This window comes from Arachis hypogaea, chromosome 5, assembly GCF_003086295.3.
Source record: "Arachis hypogaea cultivar Tifrunner chromosome 5, arahy.Tifrunner.gnm2.J5K5, whole genome shotgun sequence".
Taxonomy (NCBI): Eukaryota; Viridiplantae; Streptophyta; class Magnoliopsida; order Fabales; family Fabaceae; genus Arachis; species Arachis hypogaea.
The window spans coordinates 5,656,898-5,678,184 of NC_092040.1; the positions used below are offsets into that span (position 1 = coordinate 5,656,898).

Here is a 21,287-nt window from a genome sequence, read left to right on the forward strand (position 1 = left end):
ATTAAAATCATCTATTATGTATTTTTATATAATTATATGTATAATTTAATTTGTTTTTAATATATATTTTATATTCAATACTTATGTTACACTAATAATTAATTTTGATTGATGTTTTTTATGTACATCTAAGATTATTTGTATAATAATATACATCAAACCTGAATTTTGTGACACAAATTAAAGTAGTACATTCGTACTTTATCACATAGACGACATTGCATTTGAATAACAAAAATAATATTATTCTTGCTTGATATATATACATACAACTAATCTCTTGGTTTAGATTTTCTTTTAATGGGAAAAAGTTTCACAGAATCGTGTTCCTTGAGATCCGTCATAAAGATAAAACCACGTAATTAAGGCTGGCTATGGCTAAACCAACATTATTATCTCCAATTAAGTCACTTCAATACTAAGTAACATAAAAGATTTTTGAGAAACATGAAAGTTCTTTGTTGAGAGATCTTTATATTTTTTAGAGAATTTTAATCAGATCAAAATGAATTAGTCACATGCATACTTACTAATAATATATTATAAATTACCAAATAAAAAATTTTTGATGAATTGGGTCTTAACTCATATTTTATGGCTATGAAGGCTAACATAGGTCACTGATAAGATAGGGTGTCCCTCACCAAGTCCCAATGGTCCACATGCCATTATTACAACTTTTACAAACAAAGAAGGTAGCTTCCTTTTGCTGGCTTAATCCACTTTGAGAAAAGATAAACACATCAAAAATAGTAATTTAGGTGTTTGTGTATAGTCTAGTCTTGTTTAATCTAATTTTAATTTTGATATATTGATAATATAAATTATTTTATACAGAGATATAATTATAATTATTTTTTAGATAATTATTTATGTAATTAATATAAAAATAAGTTTTTATTAATACAATGTTATATAATTGAATATATATATAAAATAATTTTGGAAGAGTTTTAAGTGTATCGAGAATATTGGTGTTCCAATTGTTATAACCGTTGGTTTTAATTAATATATATTATATATTTTTTTATAATTTAGATCAACCATTAAAACAACTGGGACATTGGTATTTTTCAATACACTTAAAATTTTTCCAATAATTTTATCTGTCTATTAAAATTATTCTTTTTGTAATCTTATTCAAACATTCAAAGTTCAAACAGAAGGGTGAGAAAGATAGAATTAATTTTTTTTTTTCTTGTCCAGATTCTGAACCGTCATAATATATAAAAATGGATAATAGTAATTAAACTTTAGACCAGTTCTGTTCATTTGACCGGGTTGAAAAATCACAGAATGACAGAATTCTTATCTTCATTCACTAGTAGTGGCCCTACATATCTGCCATCCCTCATAATATTTCAATTTTTGTGTCAATGTCTTACCCTTTTTAATTTATTCATTATAATTTATTTATATATAGATGTAGGTTTGTGAAGAGAGAAAAAAGAAGGGCCAGAAAAAAGATAGGAGATAGAATACAAGATCTATTGAGAAACCAATGGGTCTACAGCTGTCTATTAAATCATGCATTCCTTAGTATAGTGTAGTTTCTACTTGTCCATTTGAACCAACCATTTTCTTATTCTTATTTTATGTATAGAATTTATGTAATGTAAGTGTCAAAGTGTCAACTAGTGCTTTGTTTAATCATAAGGTCATTGCTTTGTTACAGACATATTACCATTTTTGTGGGGTCCTTTTTGCACATCTTGACGGTGATCATATAATATAAATATATATGTATATCAGTATATGTATGTATTTATGTTTTTTTGCTACACCCTTTTAACTTTTCTGGCACTTGGTAAATTTGGACTTGTTTCTATCTGATATTTTTATTTGCATTATTGTTAACTAGTTACCTGCTTAATTGATTATGACAAAATTCTAAGCAAATATTAGTCATCAACATTAATATTTTCAGCATTCTTGTGTTTGTTGGGGCTTTATTATTATGAGAAATTAATTAATTAACATACAAGTCTTCATCTGAAAGTGACATGGTTTCTGTGTCTTGGAATTCGAATTGAATAAGTATAGTGGTTGTTTTTTTAATTATATGAAAATTGAGACGTGGTGAGAGTCTTGCTGTGAGGACCAGCAGTGTTATTATTTTTGCTTTTGCAAGTTGTGATTGTGGATGTAATTGTAATGTATGTTCACACACACATTTTAACATTTTCTGTCATTTTCTAACATTGCTCCTTGTACGAATCTTCCTTCTCATTAATCCAATGTCAGATATAGTGCCTCTGATATTTAAAAAAAAAAATATATATATATATATATATATATATATATATATATATATATGTTACATGTCAATTCATATAGCACCAAATGAATGTCAGTGATTGATTCTATTTCTATATATTTAATTTAAGAAGCTTGTGTTGTTGTGTTGTTGTAGTAGTCTTTGACCTGAGAAGATGCATATGAAGGCAAAGAGAGGAAAACGTTCAGAGGTAATTAAATTGATAATTAACATCATTCTTTGACACTTAATTATGTGATTAGATTTCATGGTTTTTCATTTTGTTGTAGCAGGCCTTTTGGCCTTCCATTGTGATGAAAAAGTGGCTGAATATTAAGCCTAAGGCCAATGATTTTAGTGAAGATGAAGTTGATGCTGAAACTGAAACCGAAACTGAAACTGAGAGTGAAGATGATGGTATGCATTTGGAGTTTAACTACTACTACATTCATTATTGTATTCATTGCTTTTTGTTTCTATTTTTTATCTTTGATTGTTTCCTCTTCTTGTTTCAGGTTCTGTTAAGGATTCAAGAACTCGAATGCTCCAAGATAATCCACCTAGAACTCAAGGGAACCAATGCATATTCCAAAGTCATTTATCATCAGGCAATAATTCTCTTACTTGTTACAAAAATTTATAGCATCTTGGCATGGTTTGCATGGAAATTGATCATAATCTTTGATTTGATATTTGTGATTCAGATGCAGCTTGCAAGGGAAACAAGACAAGACACAGAAGAGGGAAATCAGAAACACTTCGCGCTCAGTACATAAATTCTAAGGAAGTGAGGTATGTGGTGATGATAATCATGCATTGCATAATCAACATTCAAGTTCAGTAATCAATGAAATATATATGCATCTTGAACATGGTTCATTTTTTTTCTGCAGGGTGACAATTGGAACTTGGAATGTTGCTGGAAGAACTCCAAGTGAAGATCTTGGGATTGATGAATGGCTTTCTACTCAAGAACCAGCAGATATTTACATTCTGGGGTAACCACTTTCTCAAGATTCCAATGCTTTATGATCAAAGAACTGTCTTTTATTGAATCATAGTTGATTATAACTCTGGTACCACAGGTTTCAAGAGGTAGTTCCATTGAATGCTGGAAATGTACTAGGAGCAGAGGACAATGCACCAATCAGAAAATGGGAAGCAATCATTAGAAGAACACTAAACAAGTCTTATGAGCCTGATGGAATACACAAAAGTTACAGCGCGCCTCCTTCGCCGGTGCTAAGAACTACTTCTGCTGATGATATTCTTCTAGCAGAGAATATAGATGGTAATGCAATAGATATGGTGATGAATGAGGAGTATGTAGGAACTGTAGCTGACAATTATGATCTGCATCAGCAGAATGAAGCTAAAGATATAATTGGGATAAGCAAGAGTTTGGAGTTGAGAAAAATCTATGGCCTTGATCTTCAGAAGATAATAGATTGGCCTGAAAGACCACTAGATGCAATCCCACAAATTGTTGATTCAGATGCAAAGTTGAGGAGAGTACTAAGTAGCTCAGCAAGAATTGGATTTAACAGGAATGAAAGTTCTTTGATATATGGTGCTGGATTGAAGAGCTCGCACCATAGCTCTGGAAACTTGGGATTGTTGTGGAAAGAGCAGAAAGTGATACCTGAAATAGTTGAGTCCTTAGATGAAGTCACTGACCTGTTAATAGCTGAGGAAGATGATGCTTTTGTTGAGTTACCCGAAAGCCATGTTCATGACAATGAAGATGGATTAAGTGCCTTGAATTCGCGGCCGAGGTATGTTCGGATTGTCAGCAAGCAAATGGTAGGGATCTATGTCTCTGTTTGGGTGCAGAGGAAGTTGAGAAGACACATTAACAATTTGAAAGTTTCTCCTGTTGGTGTTGGTTTCATGGGCTACATGGGAAACAAGGTAAGCAATCATTGATAATATCATGCATTCTATGATCATCATCATTAGTCTTTTTTGGATTTACACATAGAAACTTGCTCATTTAGACCAACATGAGTAGAAGTTATGACCAACACAATTCTCACTGATGCAGGGTTCTGTTTCAGTTAGTATGTCTCTCTATCAGTCACGCCTGTGCTTCGTTTGCTCCCACCTTACTTCCGGCCAAAAGGATGGAGCTAGGCGAAACTCCGATGTTCACGAAATCCTAAGAAGAACTTGCTTTTCTTCCTCTTCTATCTTTGATACAGATCAACCACAAACAATCCCATCTCATGAGTAAGCCTTTATTAACCTCAAGCTTTATGCAGATTGTTCTTTCAGATTATGTGTTCATTGTCATTCATGACTTGTTTCCTGCTGTAACAGTCAAATTTTCTGGTTCGGGGATTTGAATTATCGTATTGACATGTTGGATACCGAGGTTCGAAAGTTGGTGGCTCTAAAGAAGTGGGATCAACTTAAGAATAATGATCAAGTAAGAATGCTATCTTAGTACCTTTTATCATCATCAAATCTTTCAACTTTACTTGTTTGTTTATATACTACTAATTAAATGGATGCAAATTTGGTTTATCTTAGATAATTTCTAAATTTTTCCACTTAATTTGTATTGCAGCTAAGCAAAGAATTGCGAGAGGGGCATGTATTTAGTGGATGGAGAGAGGGATTGATAAACTTTCCACCAACTTACAAGTATGAATTTAACTCTGATAGATATGTTGGTGAGAACACAAAAGAAGGTGAAAAGAAGAGATCTCCAGCATGGTAAGTGCAACATTCTACAAACAAACAAGCCCAAATCTTTGTTTGGATCAAGGTATATGCATGGTTATGCAGAGTTTGATTCTGGGTATGGTTATGCAGGTGTGACCGTATATTGTGGCTAGGAAAAGGTATAAAGCAACTTCAATATGAACGTGCAGAGATTAAGCTCTCAGATCATAGACCTGTTAGTTCAATATTCTTGGTTGAAGTTGAAGTATTTGACCACCGAAAACTTAAGAGAGTTTTAAATGTCAATAGTGCAGCAATACACCCTGAGATATTTCTTGATGAAGATGGTGCAATAGAATCATATTATTAGACATTAGGCATTCTTTCAAGAAAGGGAGCAATATCAATGTACTTGGTAAGGGATTTTTTTTTTAATATCATCTTTAAATAAATGTGTTCTGATATCTTAGAAAGGGTATACATGGTGTCTATATAATTATATTTGACTTGCATGGAGATAACATGATTTCTTGCTTCTCTACAGGGTGTGAGATCTCTGCTGTCTTTGAAGTCATGTGACAAATTTATAAGGAGCACTATGGCAAACCTGAGTTACATGGAAGCATTATCCATATAATTGTTACACTAAAAAGAAATATGTACATAGTAATAGGCTGATATATGAAGAGGGGTTCTTTTTATCTTTGGTAAACAATCACTCCATTTATTGGTTCTTGGACAATAAAGTTTTGGTCCTTTTTCTTTCTTTCTTTTTGAAACACACTAGTAGACACATTCTATGTAAGCCAAAGATTGATTTATACAATGGACTTGGTTCTTGAAAATTACTTAATGCCACATTGCTTGGGAAATTAGAAACATGATTATATTCAAAAGAAAGATTAATTTTGATTAATGTCAAGTATTTTATATGGACAAATAATAGTAGGGAAATCCATTGTCTTTATATGCAGTTCACCAAAGGCAGTTTCAAAAAGAAAGAAACAATCTCCAAAACAGAAGTTAAGAAAATGCAATTAGGTGATGGTAGTTGCATCAACTCTTGGTTAAACCGAAAGCACCTGAAAAAATTCTGCAGTGCAAGAGTTTGGTTTGACAATGCAGAAACAAATTGAAATCAAATGGTACAAGAAAACATCTTTATCAGAGTGGTTGCTAGCTACTTAAGTATCAATCAACACATTGAGAAACAACAGGATCAGTACATTTTTCATCAATGGAGCATATGAAACTCTTATTGATCTTAATAACTGTTCTGCTCAACACACCAAGTCTGACTCGGAGCGTCGATGATGTTCTTGTTCATGAGTACTACCAAGACAAGTGTCCCTTGGCTGAAGAGATAGTGAGACACAATGTTGAAGTAGCAGTGTTGAAAGATCCTCGTCTGGCAGCATCATTACTGCGACTACACTTTCATGATTGTTTTGTGATGGTAATCAATTAAACTAAACCATCTCTATACATTATTCTTTGTACGTTGAAGGTTACATAGCTATCAGAAATTATTGTTTTTGACTAACAGTTAATTATTTATGTTTAAAAATACGAGACAAAAGTATAGAGAAAGTCAATGAAATATTTGTACATGTGAATGCGTTGTAGGGGTGCGACGCATCGGTGCTTTTGGACAGCATTGAAGGGATGGCAAGCGAAAAAGAAGCAGGACCAAACAAGGATTCACTGCGTGGATTTGAGATCATAGACAAGATCAAGTTCTTGCTTGAAGAGGAATGCCCCCTAACAGTTTCTTGTGCTGATATTCTTGCACTTGCAGCTCGCGATGCAGTTCAACTGGTACAGCATAATTTTTATGCATTAACAATATAAAATATTTTACATAATCGTCTAATTATCACATCTACTACTATTAGAGAGGGGGACCGAGATGGGACGTGTTGCTTGGAAGAAAAGACTCTCTAGAATCGAGTTTCAGCGGCGCAAACTTGTTGATCCCAGCTCCAAATTCCTCCTTGGAAGCTCTCATCAACAACTTTGCACAGCAGGAACTCGACATAGGAGACTTGGTAGCTCTATCAGGTAGCCACACCATTGGAAGAGCAAGATGTGTGAGCTTCAGGCAAAGAATCTATGAACCGAAGCAGGAATATCACTATGGCTATGATCACTATAAGCGTTACACAAGCTTCCGAAGGATCCTACAGTCCGTGTGCCCCATTACTGGAAGGGACAACAAATTTGCACCGTTGGATTATGAAACCCCAAACAGGTTTGACAATCATTACTTCATTAATATTCTACAAGGGAATGGCTTGTTAGGCTCTGATAACGTGTTGATTAGTCAAGATTACGATGGCAGAATAACGGAGCAGGTTTGGGCTTATGCCTCCAATGAAGACCTTTTCTTTAAGTCGTTTGCTAAATCCATGATCAAGATGGGGAATATTAATGTACTTACCGGAAATGAAGGACAAATTAGGCAAAATTGCAGGTTCGTCAATGTTTAGTTTGACTTTGTGAATTTCTATTTTATCTTTAGGACAAAACACTTTAATAAACCAAATGCACGTTAATATTATTTGAATGCCTAGACTAAAAAATGTAACATCAAAATTTTAAAGTACATTTTTATATAAATCGATTTATCCACTTGATTCGATATTTATTTAATAACGTTTTTTATCTAATTCAAATCCAATCCCTTGATTCAATTTTCATTCAATAAAGTTTTTCTATTTTATTCGATTCACTAGTATTATTTCGTTAAATCAAATTTAACTAATTCAATTTATATAAAAATGTGTTTTGAGACTTTGAAGTTGCATTTTCTAGTTTGAGACATTCAATTTAGTTTAAAACATTTAAGTAATATTGACGTACATTAATATTTTCTTTCAATTTTATTATAGCAAATAAGAATGTTTATGGGTAAAGTAAAATCAAGTTTGTATGATGCAGACTCAACCTTAAATAATAAATATACACCAAATTTATATTTACTTTTTAAATCCAACCTAAATTCGATAAAACCTAAACATTTTCAAATTACTCATATGTCCAAATCGAGTAAAAACTAACTCTTTAAAACTTTAATAATAACTTATAAAAAATACTTATTTATGCTCACTTATTTATAAAGAAAAGATTTGTTATCGAAAAATTAATATCCGTAAATGAATTTAAATCTGTTCATAAATTCTAATTTGATGCTTATTTAATCTATTTTCTAATTTAATAAGTATAATTAAAAATAAAACAATAAACATATAATTATTATAACATAATATTAAAATTAATTTAAAACATATATATATCCTTTTTAATTTTTTTAAAAGTACACATAATCGAGTAAAACCAAATTCATCTTGACCTAGACTTAGACCAAAATAATAATTTAGTCTATTTTTAAAACTTAGATATAATAAAATCACACCAAATTAACTATTAAGATATTTAGAACCAGACCATACCAAATCTTCAAATTAGATTGGACCATATACATCTCTAATAACAAGCTGAATGAACTGGGGATAAAATAATGTAGTTTTCTTTAGTTTGTAAATTAAAAAATTAGAAAGACAACTACAACTTTTTAAATTTCAACCTTATTCAATAATTTTTTTAAAATATTATTAATATATTAAAATTAATTATTAATTATTAATATATTTATATATAAATATATATAATTTAATTAAATATAGATAATTTAATTTATATTTTAATATATATTTTATATTAATGATCTTATATGCATAATAATTTTTAGATCTAAACAGAGAGATATGGGAAGGGTAAGGGCATCAGGTCTCCAAGGTGTATAGCATCAATGAAAGAATTCAGACGCAAATTACCCATTTGTCAAAATAAGTTTCATCACATGCCCAACGTTACTTCCCTTGCTTGCAAATAACGGAAAAAAATCGTTTCGTTTTCAAAATTATAGAGCATAAAAATTTAAAATCTGAAGAAAGAAGAAAAAGAAAAAAGGTGTTACATGACGATGAAGAGGAAGTAAAAGTAGCGATCAGAGCCTGTCGAGATTCATGTGTACATCACGCAAGTATCAGCGGATTGACAGACAATGAATTTCTTTCGTCACATCGCATTTTTTTTCTCCTTTCATTCATCCAAAACCCTATCCCTAATTTCAATCAGTAATTCGAAATCCAAAATAAATTCACACATCCAAAATACGAATAGATTTTTTGAAAAACGTAACAGAAAAGGAGGGGAGATATGTAATCGATGAAGTTGAGAGCTCAGAACTTCTTAGAGGATTGCGCCATCAACGACGAGCTCAAGAAAGAAACTCGCCTCTGGCACAGTTATTTGTTCATCACTGCCTCAAGTCTCAACCAATTTCATCCTTCTAATGACTTCAGGTGTGTTCGCAAGAGAAGAGTTCATCCATGAAACTTTACCTGCTACGCCTTATCGAAGTAGATGGAGGAACCTTCTGAATTTATAGAATACCAATTAGGGTTTTAGGGTTTTCAGCTGATTTGGATTGAGCCGGACTTGCTTTGAGGCCCATTCCATTCTAATAGCCACAATATTGTTATACATAATTTGAATATTTTGCATTTTAATCTTAGCTATATTCTTTACCCTGCGTATTAAATTAAGAAAATGTTGCACTTCTTAATATATAGATAGACTATACATTTATTATATTTTATATAAATTATTTAAATTTATCAAATAATTTTTTATTCTAATTAATTAGTTTTTTATAATGGAATATCTAAAGAATTTAATTTTAATGCATTGTTAGTATAAAGTAATATACACGTACATCTAATTACGTAACGTCACATCGGTAAAAATATTTATCTAAGTAAAACGTTTTACACTATCAATGCATCAAAATTAAACTCATATTTAAAAGGATAAAAATATAACAGTTTCACATATAAAAGTTTGAATATTTAATATAAAGATATAAAAAAAATTTCACCAGAGTATTACACATTTTACATTTTACTTCTTTTTTGAATTTTTTTTGGAAACGAATTAGCATTAGTAATTGTCTAATTGATCTCAAATCTTAACTTGATATATGACATTATCTGTCCCCATGTTTTAAAACTATTAATCTTCTTAAGTTTAGACTTTGATCCATCATTTCGCTGCTTGGAATTTAATCAAAGTTCTAGTTAATTTTTATTTACTATCAGGTATCAAACCCTTTTACTATATAGTTTGGATGCAAAGTTTTTCTCCACCTTATATATCAAGTTGCAACCATACAAATAAGAATTCCCTTTTTTTTCGCCCAACAGAAAGCATTGTTAATTTAGGCCTAACGTGTTGTATGGGTTTGTGAAGAATTGCTGTCATAGGCATGGCAGATTAATCACAATGCATGAAGTTGAACATTCCAAAAGGATATATATAAAACTACTGAGTGATAACCCAGTAAAATTGATACAAAATAAGAAAATCTTGGGTTCCAGACAAGTATTGATTTAATTTACCTATCTATCTATCATCTATGATAAATAATCTGAACTCATCATAGAAAAATGCTACTGACAGAACTATCATCATGAATACGCCAAATTGTTTCACCCAACAGGTTTGCTACGGAAAGAATAGTTAACTGCGGGAAATAGTTCTTGTCTGCAACTGGGATGGTGTTTGTGATGATCACTTCTTGAAATAAGCCACCAGATAACCTCTCAATTGCAGGAGGGCTGTAATAATTTTTTCAATAAAACAAAACAAGCAATAAACATAAACATAATATTCCTTCAGAATTCAGATGCAACTTAATTAAAGTGATAACACCTAATTATGCTGTGAGGTTTCCAACTTTCTATAGTAAAATATCACTCTAGGCTCTACCGAGTAAAATATCACAACTAGTGTAAATTGATGCACTAATGATTCAATTAGGGTATAACACTGCACAGTTAGACACCGACCCTACAAAACTTTTGATAGTTCCTAATATCTATGACACAAGCAACTTAATACCTGAAAACAGCATGAGTGCAGCATGCATAGACTTCTTTGGCTCCCTCTTCATGTAACAGAGCAGCACCTTTGGCAATGGTCCCTGAAATGCAGTACAATTAGAACTCAAACTAGTATAACCCCAACAAATTGACAGAAATATTTTTTTGAAGCAATTTAGTGAAAACTCATTTTGGCAGCATTACACATCCCTTTGCCATTCCCAAAAGAAAAAACAACCAGCAAATAAAAGTTCAGGACCAATAGTCTGCTGCCTATCAAATGTTGAAATTGGAAGTGAAAGTTAATCCCATACCAGCTGTGTCAATCATATCATCCACCATAACTGCAACTTTTCCTTTTACATCACCAATCAGATTCATCACCTGCAGAGTAAAGCTCAAACATAAGAAACAAAAAAATAACTGCCATTTCCAAAAGGAATTTAGTATGACCTTGATAATGCACATATTTAGTTCTAGCAATCACCTCAGCTATATTATGTCCCTGACGCCTTTTGTCGACAATTGCCAAAGGTGCATCAGATAACTTCTTTGCAAAAGCTCGTGCCCTTGCAACGCCACCAACATCAGGTGAAACAACCACCAAGTCTTTTGAACTTATTCTCTTGCTGGCAAGATAATCAAGGACGACAGGCTAGTGGGCATAGAAGGGCACCGTTAAAAAACATCTAGCTGTCAACAAATGTCAAAATTAACCACTGCCATTTAAATCTTACTTACTTGACAATGTACATGATCCACAGGAATATCAAAGTAACCCATGGATTGCCCCGAATGAAGGTCACAAGCAAGAACACGATCTGCACCGGCTTTCGTAATAAGATTTGCAACAAGTTTAGCTGCAATGGATTCACGCCCTTGAGTCTGAGATGGGGAAGAGCAAGAAAATCCAATCATTGGTTAGTTTCAACTGCTTCATCAATCAAACAAACCACGATTGAAAATCTTCTTCAATAATATTGCCACACAAAAAAAAATTATATTAACCAGCCACTATCCTATAAACATACAAACACAAACATCATATTCAATGACAGCTTAACACTATCTTATAAGACATAAAAACACAAACATCTGATTCAATGATGGTTTAAACTCAAGAGAAAACAAATCATTTCTCCATTGCAATGTGCACAGAAGAAAAATGAACAATCAATTGACTAGCTGCTTCACTACCTCACAAACCACACAGATGAAATCCTTCCAAAGAGAATAAGCTTCAAGGTAAGGAATACTTGCCTTTCTATCAGCCCTGGCATATCCAAAATAAGGAATCACAGCAGTGATATTCTTGGCAGAAGCTCTACGACATGCATCAATCATTATTTGCAGCTCCATTAGATTCTCATTTGCAGGAGGGCAAGTTGGTTGAATAAGGTAAACATCACAACCTCTAACACTCTCTTGCAACTGGATATAGATTTCGCCATCAGCAAATCGCTTTATAGCAATCTTCCCAAGCTGCTGGCCCATATACCAAGCAATTTCCTAGAATGAAAGGAAATAGCAAATTAGTAAAAACAACAACACTATCCAATTCAGAGATAACTCACGCTAAGTAACAAACTAGAAACTTTTATTTTGTTAATGGAATTAACCTGAGAAAGTGCAGGATTGGCGGAGCCAGAGAAAAGCTTCAACTTGTTACCGTTCCTATTGACTGTTCTCCCAGTCTTTGGTAATTCAAGGAACTTAGGAAGCGAGGGTTCATTGAGAACTGGAATTACCGGTTCGCCTTTGACACAGTTTAGGGGTTGGACCATATCACATTTCTAACACAACAAAGGACCATTTTTTAAATTAAAAGAATGTAAACTGGGAAATGAGTGTGTGTGGGAAGAACAAATGAGAAAATTAAAACTATTAATTGTAAATGCAATTACCAGGGAGGTAAAGGGAGAGAAGGTTGGAGTGCGGGAATGATCAAAGGATAGAGATTGAAGAGCGAAGGCACGAGGGAAGAGAGAGGAAGAGGAAGACATGGCCGAAGAAGAAGAAGAAGACGACGACAACGGTGGAGGCTGAAGGAGAGTGTGCGCCATTTGCCGCCGATTAAGGGTTTATGCTTGTGAGTGGGAGAAAGAGGAAGTTCCTTTTGAATTTGGAACTAAGCTTTGTTTATATTTCTCTTATCGGTGCAAGTGTGTTCAAGGTGGTGTCTATGTTCTTTCTTTAGCACCGGATTCGGTATTCGCGTGCGGTTCATGCACGGGTTCTTCTACGACGTCGTTTCAAAGAGGCGCTCGTCTTTATCTTGCCAGCTTTCAATTTCTTTTTTCAAAGGTGTTTATGCTCTTTGCCAAATTAGGGTTAGTAATTAGCAAATGCAGCATGAATTAAAAAAAAAAAAAGAAAAAAAATAGATGATAAGAAAAATGGAAACGTGGTTAATGCTGATTTAAATACAAGGCGAAGAAAAAATTCCATGCACCTAGACAACTTGACTGGTAGTCTGGTACATTCATATTATTGTTCATGCACCGTTCTTATTTTCTTTCTTTCTTTCAGTTTATTTCCAAAATATGCAAATTATTACTACAAATGTTAGCGCTAACAATGCTATGTTTTAACGTCTTATATAACAACCATCAAAATCCATACAAACATCGACATTTTATTAATGTATGATCTTTATAAGAGTATATATTAATTAATATTTTTTTCGAATGATATTCTATACGAATAATTTATTTAGTAATTAAGACAGTATTATTGTTAGAGAACGAGAAAGAAAGAGAGAGAGTGTAGATGAGAAACACAAAAAATATTAGTAGAACTAAAAAATAGGTTAAGGATTCTAGAATTTAAAATAAAAAAGAATATCAGTATTTAGAAAATGAGTCTTTTAAATTAGACATATAAATGATATATATTTATCGTGAAAACAAAAAAATGATAATATATAAATTTTTGCGTTCGTACAATATACAGTGAATGAAGGGTCTTGAAGACTATAACAAAAATGATGAATGAAGTTAAGAGACAAGATTATTTTGTGGGAGAAACAAAATATAGTAAAATGTCGAATAGAAAAGACATGGAGAGGACACAGAGAAAATAGTGACAATCAAAACACTATAATTCGTCAGCCACAACGAGAAGAGGCCCAAATAAACTCACTTATAAACGTAAAAGAATTAAAGAAGCAGAAAAAAGAACAAAATCCATATGGAAAACGCGTGGACAAAAAAGGTAAAAGTAGTTGTGTCGAAAGAATATTTGGAGTAGCTATGGAGAAGTTTAGTAGGTGATACGGTGAATGCTATTGATTTTAACTCCTTGAAGGAAATGGTTGTGAAGAACTTGTCTCAAGTCATCTAAGTACCGAAACTGGGAGCGTATAAAACTCTTCTTACTTTTGATTGTGTGTTGAATGTTGAAAAAACATACACTTTTAAAATGAATAGTTTTTTACAATTGTTTCACGATGTATAGACTTGAAGAGAAGTGAAATTCGAAGAGTGTGATTAGAATGTTTTGGAGTTCTATTGCATGCTTAGTCAGTGAATATTTTCAAGACGATAGAAGGTCAATGAGGTGAAGTAGTTGGGTGTGATAAAGTAATGGAATCGTGCATCTCCTTCAGTGTCAGACATCTGCAAATTGATACATGTGTTATGGATGTGATCAATGAATAGGTTCATATCCCAATAGGTACTAGTGACTTCGATGTATTGGTAAAAGAGGTGGGATGTGAAGCATATAGATTGCATTGTAACCTGAAAAATGATGGTAAAAGTGGCACAAGCTGCAAACAACGAAAGAATGGTACAGCGAGTAAATGGACATATATGGTTGTAAGGTCGATAAGGCTAACAAATCCGCTAGATTATGGAGACCAAGCAGCAGAAGTGATAATGGAGGTGCTAAAGGAGGATGAAGAAGAGAAGGGTAGATTGGTAATTCCAAAACTAATTTTAAATGAGCGGATTAATGACCATTCAAAATATAATCACAGAAAAATAGAATCATATCAATCAGATTATAGAGATATTGAAGGAAGTGCTAATTTTGTGGGATGTGATGTTATAAATAATGAAGTAGAATTTGAAAAACATTGACATGGAGCTGTAGCAGTAGGCATAATGGGCTGAAAAAAGAGGCCATAAGGGATAAAAAAAATCAATGTCTGTCTAATGTATGGACCAGTAATATAAACAAATTACAAAAAAGGGTTAGTAGGCCACATGGGCCCAAGTTCATCAACAACATGGGTGAACAACACTAAAGAAGGCATTGCATCTAGGCCGAGTCCGCTATAACCAGGTCGGGTGGGTAACAAGATTCTTAGAGAGAGTATGCCCACCCATTTTGCAAGCCATAACGGAGGAGATGACGTTGATTTGTCCCATGGAGAAGGAGACCACTACGTTAGAGGTGGCCGAGATACGAACCGTGTAAGCGATGATTCAGAGTGCCCGTTGAACCACGTTGAAGCCCAACCACACTCCACTGAATTTGTGAAGAATGTGGATTATGTTGAGGACGTTGGGAACGATGGAAGCGGCGGCGTAACGTGTCCAGCAACACGCGAAAAATCATGGAACAATATTTCGATGCAATCGTTGGTGATGGGGATGGAATGATTAGAGAAGCTCATGATGATGGGGATCATGGCGCTGAGCACTCGAATGATGGGACTATCGGGATGATGATGCAAACGATGGGACTGATGATGCAAACAATGATAGTATTGAATTTGAAAACAGATGGTGGGTCAATCAAGAATTTGTTGATGGAGGTATAAGAATTGGATCGAAGGGAGGGAGGGAGGCTTCGATGCATGACGAGGATGGAGTTGGAGAGGTTGTTATAGGGAAGAAGGGGATGACAATGATGTTGGGGTCAGTGACAATCAGTGTTCAAAATTGGAGGAGCAGATACTGAAAAACAAAAGGACTTGAAAATCAGTAATGGAGTCAAGAACAATGTTGTACAATGAAAAAGATGATATTGTGGCAATTTTTTAAGCACAGAATGAAAAAATTATTCAAAAAAAAAGAGATTGATAAAACAGAAGATGAAAGCAAGATGATGCAGACCCAAAATTCACAAGAAGCTGTTATAGGCGAAAATGCTTATGGAAGACGGAACAAATTACAATTTTATTAGGACTATTTGGAAAGGGTTAGTTCCACCAAGAGTGGAGCTGTTTGTTTAGTTTGTCTTGATAGGCAGTGTGAATACAAAGAAAAGGCCGAGTCGGATCGGGATGGTTAATCAGAAAGATAATATATTGTATTATATAATAAGGATGTTGAAGGTATTCACCACTTGTTTCTTAGCTCTGAATTTACTTGGCAAGTGTAATGTGCACAGATATCTGATTTTGGCAGACAATGATATTTTTTGGGTACTTTGAAGGAACATTTTCAAAGTTAGACAGGAGTAATAAATAGAAAGAAGGAGCGCAAGAAATGGTTGATATATTTTTTTGCAATCATTTGGAACATCTAGATGAAAAGAAATAGAAGGATATTTCAGAATAAAAGAAAACATTAGAGAAAATCATTAACATGTCCTTTTTTAACTACAAGGAATGGAAAGGTGTGAATCTCTTTTGTTGTTGATAACAATATTGGAGATGACAATGAGATAAATCTTTGTGTTGATATGTTGTTCGGTTGTTATTTGATGTGTTTGTATTTCTTATTGTCTCGCTCCACTTTATTGTGCTGAACTCTTTTGTTTAAGGAAACAAAAACTTATTTAGTAATTAAATTTTAGAGTGTATATATAATATAATTGATATTTGAATTTCTAGGCACGCCTTGTTGAACCTTTTAATATAGTCTCTCGGAGGTTCTCCGGTCTCCTGTTTTACTCCCAAGAGACTAGGCGCGTGCTTGACTTTGTCCTTCTAGATTGAAAACTGCATGAGGAACTTGCGCGAGAGGTCGTCGAAGCTGATGATCGACCTTGGGGGAAGGTTGTCGAACCACTTCATTACCGCTTTTGTCAAAGTCGTTGAAAAGGCTTTGCAGCGGGTGGCATAAGAGGCGTCGACTAGATACATCCGACTTTTAAAGTTGCTCAAGTGATACTTTGGGTCGGTAGTCCCATCGTACAGATCCATGTCAGAACTTTTGAAATTCCTCGGAACTTTTGCCCTCATAATATCTTCACTAAACGGATCTTCTCCCCCTAATGGGATATCTTCTCGGTTAGCGCAAGGGCCTCTACCTCGGAGATTGGACTCCAATCTTAAGAACTTTTCTTCAAGCTTTTGTCGTCGTTCAACCTCTCTTCTTAGGTTTCTCTCTGCTTCTTACTGTCGCTCTAGTTCTTGTTCTAGTTGCTCCAGCCGTCCTTGGTGGCTGTGGAGCAATCTCATGAAATCGGCAACATGAGGTTGCCCCTCTTTCTTTGATTCGTGTGCCCCAGAGGAGATTCCCCTTGGGTCTTTCACACCTGAGAGACTTTCTCGGTGTTGTTGGTCCGCTCTCTGCATAGAGATTATTGTCTTGTCGTTGTTAACTGCATCTTGCTGTTCTTGCTCAAATTCTGATGCAGTGTGTCCGTCCTCATTCTTGTCGTCCGCCATTATAAGGTGATCTCCCAAGCTCCCGACGACGGCGCCAATGTTACGTGGGTAACTTGAGATAAGTGGGTTGGGCTTGAAGAATTGGCCCAAACGTTAATGGAGGGTAGTCTCCGACTTGTTCGCGTTCGGGAGCCGCTGTCCGAGTTGTGTGATTGAAGGAATGGGGGTGGTACCTGCAAAGACACTTCGATGCCTAAGTTAGCAAGGGGATAAGCAGGTTTAAAATGTATTGGAACTTAGTTTTACCTGAGTGTGTCAGTGCATTTATAGCGGTGATCCAATAACCACCGTTGAAATAGTTCCACTTCTGAAGGTGGATAACCGTCCTTTTATTTTAGGGTTGTTGAGATATTACTTCTGGAAGTGGATGAGAGATTTTAGGGGACAGTTACTTATTTGAGTAAGTGTTATCTGCCAGCTCATGTCAAGCCCGACCTCTTTGGGGAGGAGCCTATGTCGGACCCGATCTCTTTTGATGAGGTCGGGTAAGTGGTGAAGGCCAATATTTGGGTTGGATCTTTTAGGCTTACTTGAGCCTGATCCATAGTATTAGGTCAGGTATGAACACTTATCATTGTTAATTTTTCAAATTCAATTTAATATATTTAAAGTGGAGTTCGCCGAATGATAAGGCAAACTCTATAAAATTTATAGAGTTCACCGGTAGGTAAGGCAAACTTGCTAATTTTTATAGAGTTCCGCGTTGGACCGCACTTGTCCAAAAAAAAACATGCATTTTGATAAATAAAGTTAAAAACTAAGTTTGGTGAAAATAAATATTTTTTATAATTTATTATGAAAAAAATCCCTACTTGTATTATTGAGATTTTTATTTTCTGTTTACGGATTTGGAAGTGTTTTATTCGTAAAAATAATTTGGGGGGAAAATACTCCTTAGGAACATCGTGGCTTATATAAATTAACAATTTGAACAATTGAACTTTTGCATATGTAAATTTTGTGATTTCTGCTAAGTTATTATTCATTTTTTGGATGCTAGAATTGTTCTAATTAATTGTACAGAATAAACATATTTGAAAATCCATGGATGAAAGCTAAGCATGAAGAGGTTAAAAAGAATGGGATGGAAAAGATGAGAGTTAACAGAGTCAACTTTAAATTTAACAATTAGATAATATTGTTAAAAAAATTTATCTTTTATAAATATAGTATTAATTTAATTTGTTTGTAGTTATTAAATCTTTGGTAGTTAGAAATGGAGATTTATTTTAAAATGATCTTTTTTTTTTTTCTAGATGTTACTCGATAAAATTTGTTAGTATAATATTACTCGTATTTACTGCCAATGAGCTTAACGCTTGAGTTTGCAGTAATTCAAAGCTGAAATTTATTTCTCATGATTAGTGGGTTTGGTGAGAGCCTCATCTGGTCATTATTTTAAGAGTAAATGTTGTTTTTCGTCTTTGATTATTTGTTTGAATGACAAAGCATTTTCTTATAACTTGGAATTTTATAACTATTTCCCAACCAAGCATTTTCTTATAACTTGGAATTTTATAACTATTTCCCAACCATCCAATTAATTGGCCTAAACAATCTCTATTACTAGACTAAGCGATCCTGACACATTAGTATGTCATCTTTTACCGAATTCGTTTAGACTAGTCACTTGGATAATTGAAAATTAATTAAAGATTTTTAAATTAAAAAAAAAAGATATTTTGTCCTTTAAATAAATGAATAAAGGCCAAAAAAGTAATTTATTCTTGTTTTAAATTGAATGGTAATACTAGTATTGTGTCTGAACAAGATTTAATTAGGTTTGATTGTATTATTTTTGAAATGGGGTTAGATTGAGAGATCTTATAATCAGTCAAACTCACAATTAAGAGAGAGGATAGAATAGTCTAAAAATTTGATAAAATAGGTATTTATTTGACTAACTTCTTTGTGCAAGTGTTGTAAGCAAAAATTTTATCGGAGGAAATCACAAGCTATAGTTTCACTAATTCTATTTGAAAAGGTTTCATCCCACCGAAGATTGAGCTATTTTCTTGGTTTGTGTTGGTCGGCAGGGTGAATACTAAGGATAGACTGTTTAGATTATGTGTTATTGATCAGAATGACAAGTGTGTTTTATGTTGTAAGTGTGGAGACTGCTTTTCATTTGTTTGTTGGTTGTGAGCTAACTTAGCAGGTGTGGTGTGCTTGGTTGCTCGCCCTTGGAAGGATATGGACCTTTCCAGGTACACTAAAGCAACACTTTGAAAGCTGAACAAATATATCAGCTAGGAAGGATGAGAGAAAGAGCTGCTTCATTGGGTTCTTTGCTATTATCTGAACAATTTAATTAAAAAGGAATGACAGAATCTTCATAAATCATGCCTCAGGTATGGTGAAAATTATGAACAGATTATTTACGTTCTCTGATGAATAAATTGGTGGTGAGCCCTTTGGTTATTGATGGCAATGCCGAAGATGACTAGAAGTTGGTTTGTACTTTGATTTGTCAGATGTTGCTTGTTGGTTTCTTTTTCTTGCTCCATTTCCATTTCGTTGTGTTAATCTCCCTTTACTTTAAAAGAAAATACTGTTTTCAGTGCATAATAACTATTATCTCTATTGTTTTTGGTATACTATTTATCCAAAAACTTGTATAACAGAAAAAGATAACAGATAAAAGTAAGAAAATATAATAAAACATTTTATTAGGTACAAAGAAAGATCCCTCGGATAATTACATTATCTTCTCACAATCTATTTATCTATTAGTAATATATTATAACAGAGCTAACGGTAACTTCCATATTTGTTTTTAATTTCACATGATGCTACGTCAGTTTTAAGTGACTCTAGATTTATTCTTAACTTTTTAGAATTTTACTATTTTTTTTTAGGATTTTACAATACCGACAAAGTGATTTAGGAGGTCAAATTCAACCTTTAAACTGTTGCTTAATTATTTCATTGTCATTCTTAATATAACAAGAATAGAATCACGCGTTTTGTAGAATTTTGGAGACCCACGTTCTACTAAACTGAACTAAGAACGCTTATTATTTATCTTTTTCAATAACATAATAATATTATATTAATAAAATATTATTAAATTTTAAGTGACCCTAATACATCTTGCCTGCATATACCCCACACACACACACACACACACATATATATATATATATATATATATATATATATATATATATATATATATATATATATATATATATATATATATATATTGATCTCAATTGATCCCTTATTACTTCTCCTACCATACATATTAGTAAGAAATAGGGATGATAGAATTTTAAATTCAAAATTTTATTATTTTTGAATCACTAATTTAGTTTTCATTCAAAATATTTTTCTTATAAAATAAATAGATTTTAAAATAGATATTTATATGAGTTATAAGTAAAAAATTTTATTTAATAAAATTATTTTTATTTAAAGGTTCTTTTAAAATTAAATAAAAAGAATTCTAAAATTCTATTTCTTTGATTTTATTAAAAAATACCACTATTTGAAACTATTTTAGTTAATATTTATACAAATTTTATATTCTATTAGGTAGTATTTGTTTTCAAGTATTGAGACAGAGACTGAGAGACTGAGACTCAGTATCGTGTTTGTTAGTTCAGAGACTGGTACTAAAATTTCTGTCTCTGTCTCTAAAATTTCAGTATTTCAGTACCTCCAAAAAGTAGGGACACAGGGGACTGAAATTTTTAGAGATGAAAACTGAAACTTTAATAACATTTTATACCTAAAATACTTTCATTTCAATTAATTAATTCCAATTTCACCCTTTGTGCAAATTAAATTAGAATTTCATTCTTGTTTCAATTCCTGTCTCTCATTTTACACCAAACAGAATACTAAAATT

General features: G+C 33.1%; 2 protein-coding genes and 3 non-coding genes across 14 annotated transcripts; 1 reads left to right on the plus strand and 4 right to left on the minus strand.

The window, feature by feature from the left end:
- Positions 1–2,303: 2,303 nt before the first annotated feature.
- LOC112800412 (peroxidase 20-like) lies at positions 2,304–9,516 on the plus strand. Of its 10 annotated transcripts, none has more exons than XR_011861858.1 (11): positions 2,304–2,468; positions 2,551–2,674; positions 2,773–2,865; positions 2,962–3,049; positions 3,151–3,255; positions 3,343–4,168; positions 4,315–4,486; positions 4,577–4,685; positions 4,827–4,975; positions 5,075–5,339; positions 5,469–5,769. XR_011861858.1 is itself a non-coding variant. In XM_025842674.2 (11 exons), the coding sequence occupies exons 1-10, from the start codon at positions 2,433–2,435 to the stop codon at positions 5,292–5,294; spliced, it is 1,935 nt and encodes a 644-aa protein (XP_025698459.1). In that variant the 5' UTR covers positions 2,304–2,432; the 3' UTR covers positions 5,295–5,339; positions 5,469–5,769. The 10 variants fall into 10 exon arrangements, 6 of the variants coding, with proteins under 6 accessions (XP_025698459.1, XP_025698460.1, XP_072052428.1 ...); XR_011861859.1 differs by having other exon boundaries at positions 2,968–3,049; XM_025842674.2 differs by having other exon boundaries at positions 4,302–4,486.
- On the minus strand, positions 8,702–8,795 carry LOC112804645 (small nucleolar RNA Z101). Its single transcript, XR_003203258.1, has one exon. It is a non-coding gene; the product is annotated as a small nucleolar RNA Z101 (small nucleolar RNA).
- LOC112804649 (small nucleolar RNA snoR14) lies at positions 8,930–9,013 on the minus strand. Its single transcript, XR_003203263.1, has one exon. It is a non-coding gene; the product is annotated as a small nucleolar RNA snoR14 (small nucleolar RNA).
- LOC112804647 (small nucleolar RNA U61) lies at positions 9,165–9,254 on the minus strand. The gene has a single exon (XR_003203261.1). It is a non-coding gene; the product is annotated as a small nucleolar RNA U61 (small nucleolar RNA).
- Positions 9,517–10,275: 759 nt separating the features above from the next.
- Positions 10,276–13,311, minus strand: LOC112800414 (ribose-phosphate pyrophosphokinase 1-like). The gene is made up of 8 exons (XM_025842680.3): positions 12,774–13,311; positions 12,489–12,662; positions 12,130–12,378; positions 11,611–11,754; positions 11,357–11,524; positions 11,184–11,253; positions 10,889–10,970; positions 10,276–10,605 (listed from the first exon to the last, which is right to left on the minus strand). Exons 1-8 carry the CDS (start codon positions 12,930–12,932, stop codon positions 10,425–10,427), a joined length of 1,227 nt encoding a protein of 408 aa, XP_025698465.1. The 5' UTR covers positions 12,933–13,311; the 3' UTR covers positions 10,276–10,424.
- Between the last annotated feature and the right edge of the window lie 7,976 nt (positions 13,312–21,287).